This window comes from Mercenaria mercenaria, chromosome 3 (genome assembly GCF_021730395.1).
Source record: "Mercenaria mercenaria strain notata chromosome 3, MADL_Memer_1, whole genome shotgun sequence".
In the NCBI taxonomy this organism is placed as follows: Eukaryota; Metazoa; Mollusca; class Bivalvia; order Venerida; family Veneridae; genus Mercenaria; species Mercenaria mercenaria.
In genome coordinates, this window is record NC_069363.1 from 25,174,684 (window position 1) to 25,195,363 (window position 20,680).

Consider the following 20,680-nt stretch of genomic DNA (forward strand, 5'->3'; position numbering starts at 1 on the left):
ACTATACGTGGACGTCGTCAAAACAGCGGTTGGTTATCACCAAGCAGCGATGACGTAAATTTCGCGCCTTTCCGTTTGCTGTTCATACGAAATAAACGTCATAATTTTCAATGGAAAAGAATAGGGCGAATGTAAATATTACAATGCACGAGTTGTCTGTTATGTTTTTTTTTCTCATATTTAATATATCTACCCACTAATGAGCTGGTAGATTAATATTATTTATACGTGTAATGGAGTGGGCATTGTCAAAACTGCAGTATTTTAACTTTTGTAAGAATGGTCATTTCGTATTACTGCCTTTATTAGCTTAGAAAATGATCTTTAATATGTCGATGTAATTCAAATTAGTCTTTAACTGTAATCTCCTTTACCGTTTCTAAAATACTAATGCTTATGCTAATTCAAAATAGATTGTCTAGTTGTGTGCTAGGTTTGTTTCAACTATGCTCATTACTTATACATGAAAATAAGAATTCTAGTGTTATTTGAAGTCGGAAAACAGCTATACACTTTGTTTGTATTTATTTTGTATCTTGTATCTAGATTGTATAAGCCTTAAGTCACGTTACATCCGGCTGAGTTTACAAACTTTCTTTCAAGGTGATTCGTATTACAAAAGCATTTCGGCTCACAACAATACAATTATTTAAACGGTTTTGGTTAACATTAGGTGCTTAACTGCTGCAATTTGTTTCTGCTTGTTTGTGCTTAACTGCTGTAACTTGTCTGATATGATGTGGCGCATTTCTAAGAAGCATTCAACATGTACAGGTTGCTAAAATATGGTTACAGGACCCAGGAATGTGCCTGTGCCTTTTATATCTTTAGCAATGAAATGCTAAGTTAACTATATCTTAGACTAGTTGACAGATTAGGTTTAATGTCCTTTGTTAAACCGTGAAGATGTTGAAACCTATAACAATTGAATCCCGTATATATAATTTTCCTCTGGTTACATCGCCTTAATGATATTTATTGATTCGTTCATCAATGATATTCAAATGATTTTGTTTGTAGGTTCAGTGATTTCAAGGACCAGGCAAATCATTCAGTGTTTAAACAAATTATGTTTAGCTCAATCTCCTACAGAACTACTCCTCTTGTAGTGCCCGTCAGACGACAACATGCGAGATATTCAGCCTATGCCTTCGTTCCGAAATAACGCTGCAGCTCATATATTTGTCCTGACTCCTTGATAGCTCATATATGCTATGTAGCATGGTACGGCCATGAGACACTGGCTGCACTGCCTGTATAAATATGGGTTGAAACTTCTTATCCTTTTCTCAGTTTCTAGGTGTTCAACTTAAATATATATACTATCGTTTATAGCACTCGATTATCAAAAACGTAATCTGTAAATAAAGTTTCCTTCTACGAAGCTCGAAAATGTACTTTTAAATAATTTATTCACCCGAGAGAAACCACAAATATAACCAGCTATAGTTTCATAACGAAACATTGTGTCACATCAATCAAATGAATTTTATTCTTTATTTGTGAGCTTATTTATAGTCGCCAAAGGAAATCTATTACGGACACTCCCTCAGAAGACAGTAATTCTAGTTGCAAGATACAGTGGGAGCTCCAATTTCAGACGCTTACCTGTTTCTTTAGAGTACCAGGTGTTAAGCATCCGCACATATGTGAGTAATTTTTATATGGAGGAGTGTGGGGTTCGAACTCACACGTCCGGTTCATAGAAAGACACCGTTTTCCATTTCTACCAGCATTTACCGGAAAGATTCAATACCGAAATAAAATTTTGATAATAATCTGACTTACAATTCATGTGATTAATTTCGACACGGTGTCATTTTTGTCAAGGGCAGATATCGACGTCTTACATATTTTTCAGGATTAGTAACACTTATACTTATAAAGATAACAATAGGGTCATGATGACCCTGAATCGCTCACCTGAGTAATACGAGCCACATGTTTAAAATGGCACACTGACGCTAAAATATTAGAAAGTAGGTCAGTAGGTCACTTTCATGGTCACTGAAAGTCAGTTTTAAGATCGGTGTGCAAAACTGAACATGTCATCCAAATTTCAAGGCTTACCATAAAAAACAAGAAAGTAGGTCATTAGGTCAAGGTCACAGTCAAGCGACCCCCTAATTGATTGGGGGCATCAGGTAATTATCATTAAACAGTCTAGGAAATACGATCTGATAATTTTTGAAGTTTATATTCCTATATAACTCATATAACAAGTGACCCCCGGGACAGGACCTCTTTCCACCCTAGGGGCATAATTTGAAAAATCTTGTTAGAGATCCACTAGGCAATGCTACATACCAAATACCAAAGGTCTAGGCCTTGAACTTAAAGACAAGAAGATTTGTATTTTCCCCCTATATAATTCTATGTTAAATTTGGGACCACGAGGGCAGGGCCTCTATTCATCCCAGGGAGCATAATTTGAACAATTTTGGTAGAGGACCACAAGGCAATGCAATATACCAAATATCAAAAGCCTAGGCCTTCCAGTTTCAGGCAAGAAGATTTTTAAAGTTTTTTCCTATATAAGTCTATGTAAAACTTGAGACCCCCCGGGGCAGGGCCTCTTTTCACCCAAGGATTATAATTTTAACAATTTTGGTAAAAGACCACAAAGCAATGCTACATACCAAATATCAAAGGCCTAGGTCTTGTGGTTTTAGACAAGAAGATTTTTAAAGTTTTTTCCTATACAAGTCTATGTAAAACTTGTGAGCCCTAGGGTGGGGCCTCTTTTCACCCCAGAGGCACAATTTGAACAATCTTAGAGGACCATTAGATGATGTCACAAGCCAAATATCAAGGCTCTATGCCTTGCGGTTTTGGACAAGAAGATTTTTAAAGTTTTTCCTTTCGGTTGCCATGGCAACCACAGTTCTGCATGGAATTCAATTCTTTGAACAACTTTGGAAGGGGGCCATCCAAGGAACATTCCTGTGAAGTTTGGTGTAATTCTGCCCAGTGGTTTTCACGAAGATTTTTTTTAGAAATTGTTGACGGACGCACGACTGACGACATTGAGCGGTCACAAAAGCTCACCATGAGCCTTTGGCTCAGGTGAGCTAAAAATATAAAAGACTGTACTTCACAGTAAGTCAAGGGCAACAGCTCTCATCTATTTGCATAGGAACAAAAATGACAGGCAACACCAACACCTCCGGCAGAAAAAAACAAAAACAACAACATAATAAATATCATTATGGTTAGAGTTTGTCTTCAGGTGACCCGATGTTGTTCCATTACTAGAAATATGGTTCCTCTTAAAGGCAAAGAAAATCTCCTATATAAGTGACCCCCGCTGCCTCCAAATGCCAGACATCTTGCCGGTGCTAGGAAACTAGGGAGCGTGACGGGTGTTGCACTTTTGAACTGCATGACTGCTTTTATTTTGTTTGTTCTTTACTTCCAATGGATCGTCTTACAAATTATATAAAGGTTATCCATTTTAAACATGCAGATTTTGAACAATGACTCGTGTTTATTATCTTTGTATATGATTATAGCGTACCGGGAGTATGACTAATGTAGGATAAACAACTGTATCCCCGTGGTTTATCAAAATATAAGATCACAGTTGAACTTTAAGGTTGGTCAAATCATTGTTGACAAACAAATATTGTATGTGAGTGAACGATAAAATGGTATGCCTTTAACAATTATATTATATTATATTATATGTCTCGCAAAAAAATAAAGTCTATGACGTAAATATCTTTATTGATTTTCTCAAATATTTTATCTTCAATACAAAAAATATACATTTTCTACGTCAGCATGTTTTTAAAGTATCAATATTTGTATATTATATTAACAAGACAAGACACTTACATATAGCCTCGCGCTGCTTTATGATTTCTTTGTTTTTTACTTTCTTTCCATCTTTCTTTCCATCCTTTTTATCCGACTCCAACATATCAAAAATAAAATCCATTTTTAAATCCAATGATTGTTTTCAGGTAAAATTTAATGCAAGTGTTATTTAAACATCAAACTGTTTAAATATATCCACTCTATTTTAGCGAGATATTGGGTGTTTTAATTTTTCGCATCGGCGCATATATACGCCTTTGACGCAAAACCATTTATAAGTCATATTCTTTACTGCAACATGAGCGTAATGTCGGTTATATTTTAATATATTCAGATTTGCCGCATTCTACTTCACCTAGATAACAGGTGTCAGATTTTCTTTCCGGTAGCTCTAGTTAAGGAAACTTAATATAAAAGTCAACAATTACATTGTGCGACTTTTGCAAAACATAACTTCGTTGTTACTGGCTATACAGGATGTGTCTGCGTAGGAAATAGATAAATAAAAAAAGGAAAAAACAAATATATAAATCTAGATCTAGTCAACACATGATTGCTCTTTTAAAGGTTGATGACGCTTATAAAACTTAAACCATTTTTTTTCTTACAAATCAGACCATAATTATCTTTGTTTGTAATCCCGTTTCTCTTTAGCTTGATTCAATATACTGATACCTGATCTAATAACTGCAATGAACTGATCCAATGCCAATTCACATTGAAGCAAACATTTTCACCTTTTAAAGACCTTTAAAGTATCATGCACATCAAGTTAAATTGCTTTAAGCCAATGACTGCATAGTCACTGTACTCTTGTCCGGAAACAGGTCCTGTCCGTCTACTGGTTCCTAGCCAGTATGTTGATAATTATGGAGATAAATGTATGCAGTAGAACAAACGCTATTAAAATGTTATATAATATCGCACGTTCTGTCATGAATGCAATAAACGTTTTTAAGAGAAAAAATGTTTTTACCTTAATGCAATAAAATCTTGTGGTTCTGCTTTAATTAAGAGCTGTTATTACCATGTTTAAACTTATTTTTTACTACACTGCATAGGTTTTGTTCATAATTTTATTACATACACTCAAGGGTCCAGAAGGTAAACCTACAAAGTAAAATCGATCACCTTAATGACCTTTTTGCTCGTTTTGTTATGACTGCCTAACTTTAATAACTTCAGTGATACATTCTTGCGTAACATTACTTTGAACTCAACATTCTGCGACTACCATTCAATTATACATGTATGTGTTTACTTTAACAAGCACGTCGTCAAAATACTAATATAAAAATTGGAATTTTAAATTTTTCTGTTTCAATCCACTTTGAGAAGATGATCTGATGATATGGAACATAAAATCCACCCAAAGTTCACAACTGCATGCAGGTTACTCTTATCTCGTAAAGAAGGTATACTGTTGTCAGAACACATCAGAGTCTTAAGCATATTCCCAGGGAAGATAAAGAATACAACAGTCAGTACTAAGCATATTCTCAGAAAAGATATAACTTATGCAACAGACAGTCCTTAGTATATATTCAGCAAATATTCAGCAAATATATACAGCAGTCAGAACTAAGCATTTTCTCAAGAAAGATACAGAATACAACAGGTAGTCATAAGAATATTCTAAGGAAAGCTACAGAATACTGCATGCAGTCCTAAGAATATTCTAAGGAAAGCTACAGAATACTGCATGCAGTCCTAAGAATGTTCTAGGGAAAGCTACAGAATACTGCGGGCAGTCGTAAGCACATTCTCAGGGAAGAATATTTTCAAAGAAGATACAGGCTTACACAACAGCCAGTCCTAAGCATATTCTCTGGGAAGATACAGAAAACAAGAGCCAGTCCTAAGAATATTCTAAGGAAAGCTACAGAATACTGCAGGCAGTCGTAAGCACATTCTCAGGGAAGATATAAAACAAAGGAGCCTGTCCTAAGCGTATTTTCAAGAAGATACAGCCTAACACAACAGCCAGTCCTAAGCATATTCTCTGGGAAGATACAGAATACAACAGCCTGTCCTAAGAATATTCTAAGGAAAGCTACAGAATACTGCAGGCAGTCGTAAGCACATTCTCAGGGAAGATATAAAACAAAGGAGCCTGTCCTAAGCGTATTTTCAAAGAAGATACAGCCTAACACAACAGCCAATCAACAGAATACATCAGTCAGTCCTAAGAATACTATCTGTGAGAGAAATGCTTAAATTTCGCGTATCTTGAGAAGGTTAATGTATTCTTAACATGTTCAAATAACGGCATGTACGTTTGATATCAGTAGGTGACTAAAAAAGTTTTAATGAAATATCATATTTGGCATAGTGTTACCTTACTGGTGAACATAATATTAGTAACCCCGACTGAACCATTAAATCAATACCGTCATCGTTGCTGTACATATGGAACATTTCAAAAGTCATTGTCCGCTTGTTCTTTCCATTCACGCCGCCAACAATGTGATATATAGCGATGGCACGATTTGATTATATATCGACTTGAAGATCATTTTTAACGGAATGTCTGTAACATAATTCCACATAACAACAAATCCTGAGGATTTCTTATCTAGATGTACAAGGCATACAAATCGCACCTGAATATAGTATATGTAGCTTTAATAACCATCTTGGTTGATAAAAGTTGTTTAACATTTAGCCTGCTGGCGGCAAAAGATTCTGCCTTTGCGACCAGTGCAGACCAATATCTACCTGCATGGACATTCAGTCTTCAAATTTTCAGTGAGTACCCATTTGAATAATAAGTGGTACTGCCAATATTGAATGATGACTAGTCTATTTTAGAAATTTAGCAGGCTAAAGATTACTGTCCGGTTTGTATTCAATGTATCTCATTAATATTGTTTTCCATGAAGTATCAATTAAAAAAACCCCAGTTACTCGGTATATTTATATAATGCATCATATTGGATTGTTCAGAATGAAAAAAAACCCTATCTATTCAAACCGACTGTGTAGGTTTCATTTTATTTTAGACAGTACATGATGAATTTAAAAACATCTTTCAAATACCATTTTTAGCATTTACAATAAGAGCAACTGTTGTTTCCTGAGATCGTCACTTCATGATTTCCGCCACTCAATGTAATGTTTAAGCACAGTTATGTAACATGCGAACGATACTATAGTCTCGTCCTCCAATTGTATGTGTTCTATTATATCAAACAATACATCAGTACATGATTTTTGCATGACATAAATTCGTGATTAGTTGATAAAACACGCAAAATTTACATGTTGCTATTAAATAATAAGCGATGTACGGGTCTCTGCACGCTCAGTCGAATCAAATGCATATTTTAGGATTTGAACAGACGTCCTTTCTTTTCTGTTAACCGTTATCATGCTGGACACTATTGATTCTGCCTTTGCGGCCAGTGTAGATCATGATCAGCCTGCACATCCGTGCAGTCTGACCAACTGCACTGTTCGCCATTCAGTCAGTATATCTTTGGTAAGCACCCCTTTAACAGTTAATGATACGGTCCGAATTGGAAGATGGACAAGTTCATTGTAGAAATATAGCAGGGTTGGGGTTAATTTCTGAGCCGATGAGCATGGATTTCTCCGAATCTGAAACCATTTTTAGTCCCTTTGTATAGTAGTTGTCTTGACAAGTTACTGCAAAATCACGAACTTTGTATAAGCCTAAGTAAAAACATAATTTGATCGGGAAAAGAGATACGACCCATTTATACATAGAAATGCCCATCTTTATGTTAACTTGTGCTATAAATATACTTTAATATCTTTTACAGAGTAACGAATGAGATTTGCAAAAAAAAAGACGCTCACAAAACAGGGAGAACACATTTTGTACTTTAAATATAAACGCCCACATACATACAGTTTGACGTCTTTTTATGTGAATTTAATTAAATGTGAATCCGTGCATACTGTAATACACTTTTATTTCAAATAATACGAGGTGTAGGGGTTTCATGACACTGGTACAACAATTACAAAATAATATCGGTAAGCGTGTATGATATTGCCAAATAACACTTTATCTGTACATGATAGGTTTCATGTCTTAATCCGATGTAGTTATATCAGCAGTCTCTGCCTGTAAGCATGCACGTTTTATTGTCAAAGTAAACAAGTGACCGGGTATTGCAGTGGCAATACAGAAGTCCACTACCGGTGAAAAAAAACAACACCATTTTACTTGACTTTCAACAGTGACCTTGACAATCGATGGCCAACCATGGGTCATGTGTGCGACACATAGTCTAATCAATGGGAACATTTCTGTGTAGTTCTAAAAAAAAACCTTCGTAATTAAAAGTAATGGAGAAAAAACAATTTTTTACTTGAATTTCAATAGTGACATTGACCTTTGATCAACAATCATGGGTCATGTGCGCGACAAATAGTCTTAATCATGGGGAACACTTCTGTGTAGTACTAAAAATCCTTCAATGCAATTTTAAAAGTAATGGAGCAGAAACAATTTTTTACTTGATCTTGAACAGTGACCTTGATATTCATATATAATAAAAATTAACCGACAAGCATAGATCATGTGTTGACACATTGTCTCATCATTGGGAACGTTTGTGTGTAGCATAAAGATTATCCATCAATGCATATAAAAGTTATGGAGCAGAAACAATTTTTACTTGACCTTCAATAGTGACCTTGACCTTTGGTCTACAAGCATAAATCATGTACGTGCATAATCTACATACTGCCCTCTATACACATACCAAGTTTTATGAACCTAGTATGAACACCTTTTGAGTTATCCAGGATCCAGATTTGTGGACGGATAGACGGACAGCCGGACGGACGGACAGACGTTTCCACCGGTAGGGGACTAATAAGCTTACGTTTCATTTCACAGCAAGTCAGGAAATTACATAATGATATGTGTGCATGTATATAGTAAACAATGTTTTGATAATGCACAGTTAAATTCAGTAAATGAGCCGTGCCATGAGAAAACCAACATAGTGGGTTTGCGACCAGCAAGGATCCAGACCAGCCTGCGCATCCGCGCAGTCTGGTCAGGATCCATGCTGTTCGCTAACAGTTTCTCCAATTCCAGTAGGCTTTAAAAGCGAACAGCATGGAGCCTGTCCAGACTGCGCGGATGCGCAGGCTGGTCTGGATCCCTGCTGGTCGCAAACCCACTATGTTGGTTTTCTCATGACACGGCTCAAATAATAATCTGAAAATCTTACTTAAAAACGACACAAAGCATATAAACCTAAACGAGCATGAATTTCCAAAATAAGAATAATAATATCATATACCGAATTCTTCATAACGAGCAAACGATAACTTGCAATCAGATTTTTTTTTTTAAAAAAAAAAAGACAAAATAACGACAACTTACAGTCAAATTTTTCTTTCTTCTTTTCCTTCTTAGTCGTACTTGTACTCATGGTAAAAAACTACGTGTATATCCAAATTCACATCGATCTTTCTAATACGTTATTTTTCACTATCTTTGTGTGACTCAACAAAATTACAGCGGAAAGGCAATATAAAATTTATCTTCAAATATTGACAACTAATTCACAATATCTTTCTAAACAAATTACGAATCTTATGCATTGAACAGTCAATGTATTTTGTTAGGTTTCTTATATTCTATAGAAAAAAAGTGCACTGTTCAAGGTTCTATAGTATTGTAAATTTAATCACAATAAAATGAAATAATGAAATCCACGACTAATCGTAAAGAAGTCATACACTAGCTCCGTGAAGTTTTTCACAGTTTTTCATTTCACGAATGAAGTAATGCTTTATCTTTTTTTTTGAAGAATTTAATAGGTAAATTGATTATTTTTTCTGTAATTTACATTATAGATAATCCATAGTGACGAAAATAATTTATTCAAACATATCTTAAAGAAATAAAAATAATCAAGCACGCTTGATCTTGTTTTATTCCATGTCAAAATTCGCCTGTTCGAATAATACACGCAAATTAAAACCTCGTTTACATCGACTTAAGAGATTAATCAATGTAAACCTTTTTGGCTATTGTTTATCATGTATCATATATTGATCCACAAATCTTTTGTATACAGTCTAATCCCAGATTAACAAATAATACACAAACATAAGCATAATCTCAAATCCACACATAAAATGAAAATGGAACTAGTGAAATTGCGGGTATAAATCACTGTCAATTGATTTGGACATAAACATTACGCCACACACTAAGGGGACATCTTGGTTAAGTCCGCCGACTTCTAATTATTTGCTGGTTGAAAGTTTGAGCCTCGCCTTTCTTTCATGTAAAGATGCAGCCAGGGTCCGGTGGATCCAGCTCTCGCCTAGAAAAGGAACTAACAAAGTGATGGACATAAGTGTGGGTCAAGCCAGTAATAAAGACCTAAAAGCAGACCCCTCTTCCCCACCTCCATCCCCTCGCCCCCACTCCTTACCAATAAAGTAAGAAATCAAACAATTTTAACAATTTAAAAGAAATGCTAAATATATCAAGTCATAAGTCGATTAGTGCACTACAAACCAAATCACTTAGTAACATCAGATTCCACAAATACAAAAAACACTGGTCAATGTCCTTGTGTAGTTAAGTCTGATTTAAAGAGAACTGTTGAGGAACTAATGACAAACAATTACTTGTAAGCTATCATAAACTTCTGCCTTTGACTACTGGCCACAAGTAATCCTGTAAGTGTTTGATTATGACATCAAAAATTAGTTTTCACATTTTCAATTTCAAAATTTTGACTTATTAGCCCGTACATGTTAACTATTCATTATATTTTTTTTTTGCTGATTCCTATCTGAACTTAATTTGGCTTTAATCAAACGTATCTGCATATCGTCTTGTACATTAGGTGATTATGAAGTTATCTGTCTGTCTGTCAGCCCAGCAAACACGTGCTGAAAATAGACCGATCATAGACCAGTGATTTATACAGAGTCATGTAATAAGAACGAAATTGGCCCAAAAATAAATGATCTAATACGAGAATGTAAATCATCTCTGAACTAGTAAGTTAAATAGTTCCTAATTCATTAACGTATTTTTTACTTTGGAGGTCGTCATCACCATCTTCACGTATATTTTATAATCAGAGACTTAGTTCAGGAATGTGACAGACCTGTACAATTCTACTAATGCCAGTTTAATGGCTCCCTCTAGCCAAAAGAAGGAAATTAAAGTACAAATAGGAGATAGACAGAGTAACGTTCTTGCACTCTGTACTTTCTCTTTTTGTCGGTTCTCTTTATTTTTCACAAACATTCCCCCAGTTCAAAAGTTGCTGTTCAGGAAAAAAACAAGTACAAAAACTTGAAATTATTCCACAAATAGGTATATTTATCTTCCATTAGATCATGTGCAGAAGCGGGACTAATCAATATTTTAGACAGAGTTACAATTCTTGCACTTGCTCAGTTTGTTTAGTAATTGATAAGATGAAATACAAGAGGGTCATGATGGCCCTATATTTCCCACCTGAGTTTAGTTGCTTGCTTGAACAGTTAAAAGTTTCTAGTAAATACATACAGGCAGGTAATGTGTAAACAATTTCAACAAACTTAGTAAAGATCCATGCCAGGATGCTACTGACCAAGTTTGGTGTAATTCTAACCAGATCATTCGAGATAAGGATGCTATACACGGCTATACGATGCTACATACTAAATATCAAAGCCCTAGGCAATGAGGTTTTGTACAAGAAGATTTTCAAAGTTTTTCCCTGTATAAGTCTATATTAACCATGTGACCCCAAGGGAAAGGCAATATCTGACCCTAGTGATATAATTTGAAAAACCTTGGTAGAGGCCCACTAGATGATGCGACATACCAAATATTTAAGCCTAGGTTCTGTGGTTTTGGACGAGAAGATTTTCTAAGTTTTCCCCTTATAAGTCTATATTTACCATGTGACCACCAGGGTGGGGCCATATTTGACCCTAGGGGGATAATTTAAACAATTTTGGTAAAGGACCACTAGATAAGAAGATTTTCAAAGTGTTCGCCTATATAAGTATACATAACCATGTGACCCGCGGGGCGGGACCATATTTGACCCTAGGGGAATAATTTGAACATTCTTGGTAGAGAACCACTAGATGATATTACGTAGCAGATATCAAATCCTTTCGGTTGCCATGGCAACCAGAGTTCTGTACAGAATTCAATTCTTTCAATAATTTTTAAAGAAGACCACCCAGTGAACATCCACGTGAAGTTTCATCACGATTGGCCTAGTGGTTTAGGAGGAGATGTTGTTTAAAGGAAAATGTTGACGGACGACAGACGACAGACGACTGACAATCACTGACCACAATAGCTCGTCCTTAAGCACTTCGTGCTCAGGTGAGCTAATAAAAATGGGGACACAATTCAACAGAGAGTCAAGATCTTTCACACAACCTATCAACGTAAACGCATAGTTATGACATTTCAGTCTATGGAAACGGACACAAACACTTGCCTATTTACCAATTAGCATTTGACCACGGCATTTCACTTTATCCTGTTGTCCAGAGATGGATGACCCGTGATAAAGTGTTACAGACAGACAGACAGACAGACAAACGCTTTCATTAGATTTCCGCAATTAAGTATCACACGGACTATGTATTATGAAATAAAGGATTTACATATCTATATTGTTATCCTGGCTACACACACCAGATAAACACAAAAAAAAGTCAGACAGATGGAAGGTCAGTCGAAAAGAATTCATTTGTCAGCTGTCCGCTATGTGGGACATCAACTATTTAAAGACGTCCTCAGCATGTTTTAATAGGTTAACAATTTCACTAGAAATGTTTTGTTGAGACTTTGTTTCGGGCTCTGAAAAGTATAGCTTTTAACGACGGCAAATCATACCCTGCCAAAGTCTTGTTTGAATCAGTGACTGCAGCGTATAAAAATCTACTATCAAATTAATCAAAATAAAGATATAGTATATTTTAAAATTTGTACACTTTCATTAGATCACATTACATTAAATTCCCTTCAAAGGATTGAAAGGTATTGTCTAAAAGGTTTGCATATGTGAAAAATCATAATTCTAAACTTGTTTCAAGGTCTAACACCTATGGATTTTAACACTTGCTCCCGAAGTGGCCTTAACTCGGACGTGTTGATGTTATTCACATGTTCCGGGACAGCACCCCGCCGAATGTCGCCCCGCAGAACGTCGTAATGGCACCGCGAAAAACATCGGCCCGCCGAATGTCGCCCGCCGAAAGTCGCTCCGCCAAACGTCGCCCCGCCGAATGTCACCCCCACCGAAAGTCGCCCTTCCCTCCAAACGCCTCCACGTTGAATGTCGCCCCGCGGAATGTCGCCACGCCAAACATCGTCTTTTCGCCTTCCGAAATGACATGATAGTATGAGATAAAATGGAGATAAAAGTTATTAAGATTTTGTGATATTTGTTAGTCTTAAATGAAGTGTTACCAGAGGAAATTACTCTCTCTTACACCCGCACACTCACCCACCCACCACTCCATCCCAACATTCAATCCATCTGTCAGTCTGTCTGTGACACGATGTGTAGCTTTTAGATTATAAGACCTTTTAATGACATATAAACAAATAGAGGGCAATATACGTGCGTGCGTGCGTGATGTCAGATCATTATTTAAACACTCACAGAGAAATGTTTTCTTTTATTTCCTCAATTATACAGCTAGTGCCATGCAAAACCTGGGCCCTAAAGTCAGAAGGAAAAACATTCGCGTAGCAACGTTTGGCGGGGCGACGTTTGACATTAGGCGGGACGACGTTCAGCGGGGCACCATTCGGCGAGGCGACGTTTGTTTGGGCTACATTCGGGGGGATGACGTTTGGTGGGGCGATATTCGGCGGGCGATGTTTGTCGGGGCGACGTTCGGCAGGGCTACTTTTGTTGGGGCGCAATAACGACGCTCGGCGGAGCGATGATTCGTGTAGCGACATTCGGCGGGGCGCCGTAACGACGTTTGTCGTTGTGTCGCTGCGACAGATGGCACTTATCAGCCACCATAAACAATAAAAAACATTCACTATAGTGTATCTGTCGAACTGTTATCGTTATAGGTTATCGTTTTTGTTTGCTTATACTAACATAAATATATTCAAAATAACAGTAACTTGTTATTTTAGTAAAATTATCTATTTACTTGCACTTCAAGTAATGTTCAGATAAAATTAATATAGACATCACCCTGAATTTGAAACCTGATAACATGTTTATTACCTTGTATAGTCAACTGAGTACGTAAACAAGTTCAACGTTCAAAACAATTATTTTATCATATTACACGGATATACATCCCGGAGATATCACCTCGAACCACTGGCGGAACAAGGATGGGTTACTCCAAGCGTACTCAAACCCATGGCGTAAACAGTCAGAAATATTACGATAAAGCGCATAGTACTGGTGCTAACGTACATGGTCCTTATATTTGATTTTTTTCTTTTTTTAGACTGTAATTTAACAGCTTACGTTGTAGAAAAAGACAAAATTTGTCTTATAACCGATCTAATGCACGTTTTGAAACAATGTAAAAATCACACTATGATTGCGGAATATGGTCAGATTCAACATCGTTGATTTAAGGAAAACGGGGAAAACCTTAACTTTTCTCCCGATCGTCAAACCAAAGAAATGATGTTAAAATCTATCCTTAAATCTGCTAAAGTTTCAAAAGGGCACATAGTCTGAAGTGGCAAGATTGTCCTTTTGTTACCATTTTGTCATTTCATTTAGTATCAAATTATTGTATGCTCAACTTACATTTACTTGAAAATACCATCACTTTTGTTATATTTCACAGTTCATAAAACCAAAATTTCTTTTACCAAGTATTATAAAACGAAATCTTATGCAGTTTCCCAAACCTTATAAATCTACATCTACATCTACGGGGATACTCCCAACAATCAATTTCTGATCATAACTGAGATTGTAAAATAAAAAAAGGAGCTGCGTTTTCAAAACGCAAAATCAGGCCCCCATGTGTTTATGTTTTAGGTTTTAAGTTTAAAGGTGAAGATCATAGGAAGGTCAAGGCCATCTATTGGGCTGTTGGACCAAAATGTTATTTGTTAAGGTATTTTAGTATGAAGATATAGATCATATAAGCATCAAGGTCGTTTCTATATAGGTCAGTTTGTAGGTCTAGCCACAAGGGTTGTTGAGTGTTAGTATGAACGAAAGCGGGTCATTTATGTGGACTGTAGGGCCACAATTGTTATTTATTAAAGTTCCAAGTTTGAAGGTGAAGGGTTTATGAGGGTCAAGGTGATTTATATACATTGTATAGGTCAATTTGTAGGTTGTTGTAGTGCGAGTATGAACTAAATCGGGTCATTAATGTGGACTGTAGGCGAAACGGTAAAATCACCTACGGACAGATAGACAAACGAACGGACGGACAGTTCAATCGCTATATGCGCGTGGGTATGTACATTTTCATGGAAACACGGCTAAACTGACGTCACTTCGGAATGATACAATTAGTATTCGTAGTCTGCCGTCCAATATTATTTTAAATGATATAGTTTAAACGTTTTCGAACCTATTAGTTACTTACATTTATATGTAACTTAGTCGTTAAGATTTATTTCCACTGTTTCTTAGAGACTATGCGAAATAATGACGACTATCGGTCCTTGCAGACAACTTAAAGTTTCTCAATGTTAATATCAAATCAGTTTGTAAAATGTATAAATCAACTTTATGAAATCAAAGAACAAACCTGAAGCACCGTACACTTAATATCGTGCTGCCTATGGCAATGATAAAATGGTCTCTTGAAATATACTAGAATCACAATACCCATAAGAAAATGTCAGTTACACAGTGATTCTTCTTAACCCGTACGCTGTCGGAATACATTACCATGGCGCCGGGACCTGTCCTTGAGGTCAGGTTATTACTGTAAACCGGGAAGCAACATAAATGGCCGACATGCCGTTGTTTTTAACAGAACTGTACCAGGACTATTTTAAATCTCTGATGTGAAGACTTTTCAGCAAATAAAAGCTTTAATTCGAAAACCTGTTACGTCCAAGCAGAGAAATTTCACAAAGGCCGTGACTGGTTCTGTACTAGGTAACAGCATCTTGTTTTGGACTTCGGATAGTAAAAATAATGTTTTTAAAGAGATGCTGAAGGAAATGGAAACTGGTACCGTTTTAGCATTACCCGCACCACTCCCCCTCCGCTACACGATCCCATTAAGATCAATAAAATATTTTATTTTTAATTATGATTTTATTAAAGTAATCCTATATACAGTAATAACTGACAAATAAACTTCCCACCAGTTTGTATGTCAAAGTAAACTGGTCATTACAGTTTATGGAGTTTCCTGAAAACTGTGTTTTTCCTTCCATCGAAAAAGAAGATTTTCCGGACAAAAGTTTGAGGTGAACTGACCCACATGTTCCTTGCTCTTACGCTTTTGCTGACGACGTATAATTTCAAAGTATTTGATTAGTTCTTTTTCATCCCATATGGCCTCAAACTGACGAACTAGTTTTATACTAAACTAAAAGGTATTCGAAAAACAACCTGTCATAACTTCAAATTTAGCATAAGACACTTTATAGGTGTATATATAAAAGCATTAGGTATAATTTCTGATCACAAAATACACCAGTTTCTATACTTTCCTTAAAACCCAAAATAAATAACGACTTAAAGACCACGCTGGTGATCTTGGGGCACTGCTTCAGACGAGTTAAGATTCAGAGCAGACCTGCATATACCATCGTAAAGGTTGTTTTCACCATATTTTCTTCCGGATACGTACATATACATATCCTGTCTATAGTCGTGGACACGCAAAATGCGTCTGGGCAGGTTTTGGAGTTTACAATAAATTTATCCACAAGTGACGTATCGGGCTTCATTAACGTTACCATAGCAACAGAAGCGACATTGGTTTTACTTAGATTTTTTTAGACAAACTATTAACTGAATCGTTTGTAAATAGTCTTCTTATCGTATCAAAACTTATTTGAAAACAACAATACAATACTAACAATGTTACATTTAGTGTAACTACACTATTGTAATAGTGTAACTACAATACTATTATAGTGTAACTACAATACTACAATAGTGTAACTACAACACTATTAAAGTGTAATGACACTATTATAATAGTGTAACTACACTATTATAATAGTGTAACTACAATACTATTATAGTGTAACTACAATACTATAATAGTGCAACTATATACAATACTATTAAAGTGTAACTACAATACTATTCAAGTGTAACTACACTACTATAATAGTGTAACTACACTACTATAATAGTGTAACTACAATACTATTAAAGTGTAATGACACTATTATAATAGTGTAACTACACTACTATAATAGTGTAACTACAATACTATTATAGTGTAACTACAATACTATAATAGTGCAACTATATACAATACTTTTAAAGTGTAACTACAATACTATTCAAGTGTAACTACACTACTATAATAGTGTAACTACAATACTATAGTAGTGTAACTACAATACTATTATAGTGTAACTACACTACTATAATAGTGTAACTACAATAATATTATAGCGTAACTACACTACTATAATAGTGTAACTACAATACTATTATAGCGTAAATACACTACTATAATAGTGTAACTACACTACTATAATAGTGTAACTACAAATACTATTACCATATCAATCATGCTATGACCATACTTTTTATTTTCTGTGGTATCTATGTTGGAGGAGTAGACATTTTTAGCATTCTACCAATACATCAATCTACGGAAGAGCATTAGTGCCAACTGTATGTTATTTATTAACTCGAAATTTCGAGTTAATATCTCGAAATTTTGAGTTACGTATCTCGAAATTTCGAGTTATTAAGTCGAAATTTTGAGATACGTAACTCGAACTAAGTCAAAATTTCGAGTTACTACCTAAAATAGTTTATGTTGATGTATAGGTCCTGGCCAAGATTGGGTACCTGGTGTATCCATCGGGTAGCCCTACAGGGTTATATGAAGATGACCGGGTAGCGTTTGCTCATAAAAATATCATATTTAAACCATGTTTAAGTCTGGAAGGTTTTCGACCTAGTTTGAGCCCATATGGCAAGGAAATATAGACATACCCTACATGAACATGTAGTAATGAGTCTGACCAAGATTGGGTACCTGGATAGATCTAGATTTTGAGAAGAGGTCATAGAAAGTGACCGGGAAAGTATTCAGACTAAGAATATTTCACTATTTTGAACATAAATTGTATCTGAAAGGTTTCCGACCTAGTTGAGCCCCTACCACCTGAACATACTATACATGTACATGTAAATGAAGGTATATATCCAGGATACAGTTTGAAATCTGGAGTAGCTCTAGAGGCTATGGGGTAGGTCATACATTGATGTATGGTAGTATACGTTCAAGTTGCTACATGTTTGATACAATATATTATGGATGTGTAGATAGATGATTCCACTTCGAAGAGTCAAAAGTCGTCAATTACATTTTGGGCCTTTGACACAGACGTTCAATTTTTGCGGATAAAACGACTTAGTATCCCGAAATTTCGAATAAAGTAACTCGAAATTTCGAGTTAATAAATAAAACGCACCTGGCACTAATGCTCTTTCAATCGGTAAAATTAAATTAAAAGCTTTTTTTATCAGATCAAGTACTTGGATTTATTAAATCTAGACTAAAATCATTTAACTGCCTTTGAAGGCAAATTCTTTCTGTCCGTATATATCGTGCATAGCAATACTGATTTAAAGCGACTCCATCATACAGCTTTAAGAGTTATGTCTGTAAGTATGTTTATTCAATTTATACGTCTACTTACAAACTTTACCCTAGTTTGGCAAAAAGGATAGAGAAATCAAATCAAATAAAAAAACTACTGGAAATCTAACAGATAAAAACAATAAGCGCCTGACAAACCCTTAAGCGACATAAAAAATATTGCGTTTTGAGTTGAAACCATCTCTTAAAACAAGTTAAATATCTTCGTACTTTTTTATCTTCATTTTTTATCTTTACCAAAGCTTATTTCAAATTCACGCTAAAGGATAAATACATAATAAGAAACACTTAAAAACTAAGACCTAATTTAAACGAAGTGCCTATACTAATATTACATAAGACACCGTGCATGTGAAAATATTCATGATCAAGATATTAGAACAATATTATGAATGTATTAAAGCACTGGAAAGTACGGTCTATTTATTGTAAACACATGCTTTCAGAGAACAAAATATTGGAATAGTAATACGGTACATTATAGCATGGTCAATTTATTAAATACGTACTCGAACGAGTACAAAGGCTTCATACTTTGTCTTGTTTGCATATACTTATATGAACCTGTAATGACGATGCTAGACGGTGTTAAGGGAAGGGATAATGAAGTGGTAAAGAGAGGGTGAGATAAGTGGGATAAAGACACTGAAGCATTCCCAAGTCACCTAGCTGATAGCACACAAACACGGGCAGAAAACAGGATTAATTTATTGCGGGTGGTTCCAAAGTGAACAGTTCTTTCAGAAACAAGATAAAGTGTTATTACCTTATTAATGTTTTTGAGATCTGGAGTACCTTGTCAAGTTTAAAGTACACAGGAGTCTTTGAAATTTGTTTATTAAATTTTGTATTGACTCTACTCTTTTAAGTAACAATGGATATATGTAGGAAAGGTTCATATGAAACTGCTACTTTTTGAATTAAGACACTATGTTCTTTTGTCTTAAGTTATTCAACTAAATGCTAAACAGGGTCATACACATGATCAGCTAGTTAAAAGTGATCCTGAACACAGGTTTAATAAATATGACTTTTAAATATTTTGTCTGTCGCCCGAGTTTTTCGTGTTTACTTCTAGATCTTCTAGCCTACAGCAAATTGTTGCTGAAGTTAATGTGATCTGTATACCTGCTTACATGACAGATGAAATATATCTTCCAATTGTCTATAAACTGGATTCTTACACTACCCGATATATTTTTCTATTAAACAAAGCAAACAGAAACTTGTATTTTTTTTTGCAACAGTTCACTTAGTGTACGTTGTGATGATGAAGCGAAGAAACGATGACGCAGATACAGTGTTTCGTTTGGACAATCGTGACTTTTTATTTAATACTTAACCGCGGTGCACGATGGTACGATGACGAAAACGCGATGGCTGGCGCGATGGCACGATGATGAAACAACGATGGTACGATGGTGAAAACGCGATGGCACGATGATGAAATCGCGATGGTACGATGGTGAAATGTCGATGTAATATCGCGTTTTCATCATCGTACCATCGCGTTTCACCATCGCACCATCGTGCCGTCGCGTTTTCACCATCGTACCATCGCGTTTTCACTATCGTGCCATCGCGTTATCATCATCGTACCATCGTGGTTTCACTCTCGTTCCATCGCGTTTTCACCATCGTACCATCGCGTTTTCACCATCGTGCCATCGCGTTATCATCATCGTACTATTGTGGTTTCACTATCGTACCATCGCGTTTTCACTATCGTACCATCGCCTTCCGGTTAGAAATGCGTAGTCCCGTACACTTGTATTTTTGTCAACAACAGATGAATGTATCTCAATGTATTTTGTGAGAAGAAATTTACTTTTTAGATTCTGCTGTTTTGCAAAATATTTTACAAAATGTTCAGTGCTCAGTTCATTAAAATTGTAAAATCTTCAAGGCCACGTCCTTTATAATTTACGTATGCATGAAAGTAAATAAAAAGCTGGGTATAATAGTCATATGGTATTATCCAACATTATTCTTGTTAGGATGTAGAAGGTACATAGTGCAATGTGAAAATGAGATTGTATCAAGCCTGTATTTTACTGACACATACACTGTACCA

At 35.7% G+C, this 20,680-nt stretch overlaps 1 protein-coding gene across 5 annotated transcripts in view; it reads right to left on the reverse strand.

Annotated features, from left to right (window-relative positions):
* LOC123525237 (cAMP-dependent protein kinase catalytic subunit 1) overlaps positions 1-20,680 on the reverse strand; it is a 290,456-nt gene that overhangs the window by 52,512 nt on the left and 217,264 nt on the right. The window contains exon 1 of one of the 5 annotated variants that reach the window (XM_045304113.2): positions 9,188-9,745. The exons of 3 other annotated variants lie outside the window; for them this stretch is intronic. In XM_045304113.2, coding sequence (XP_045160048.1) covers positions 9,188-9,236 — 49 coding nt within the window. In that variant the 5' untranslated portion in view covers positions 9,237-9,745. Of the gene's footprint in view, positions 1-3,837; positions 4,151-9,187; positions 9,746-20,680 lie in introns of those variants that run through there. One more of the 5 variants, XM_045304110.2, reaches the window with a different exon arrangement.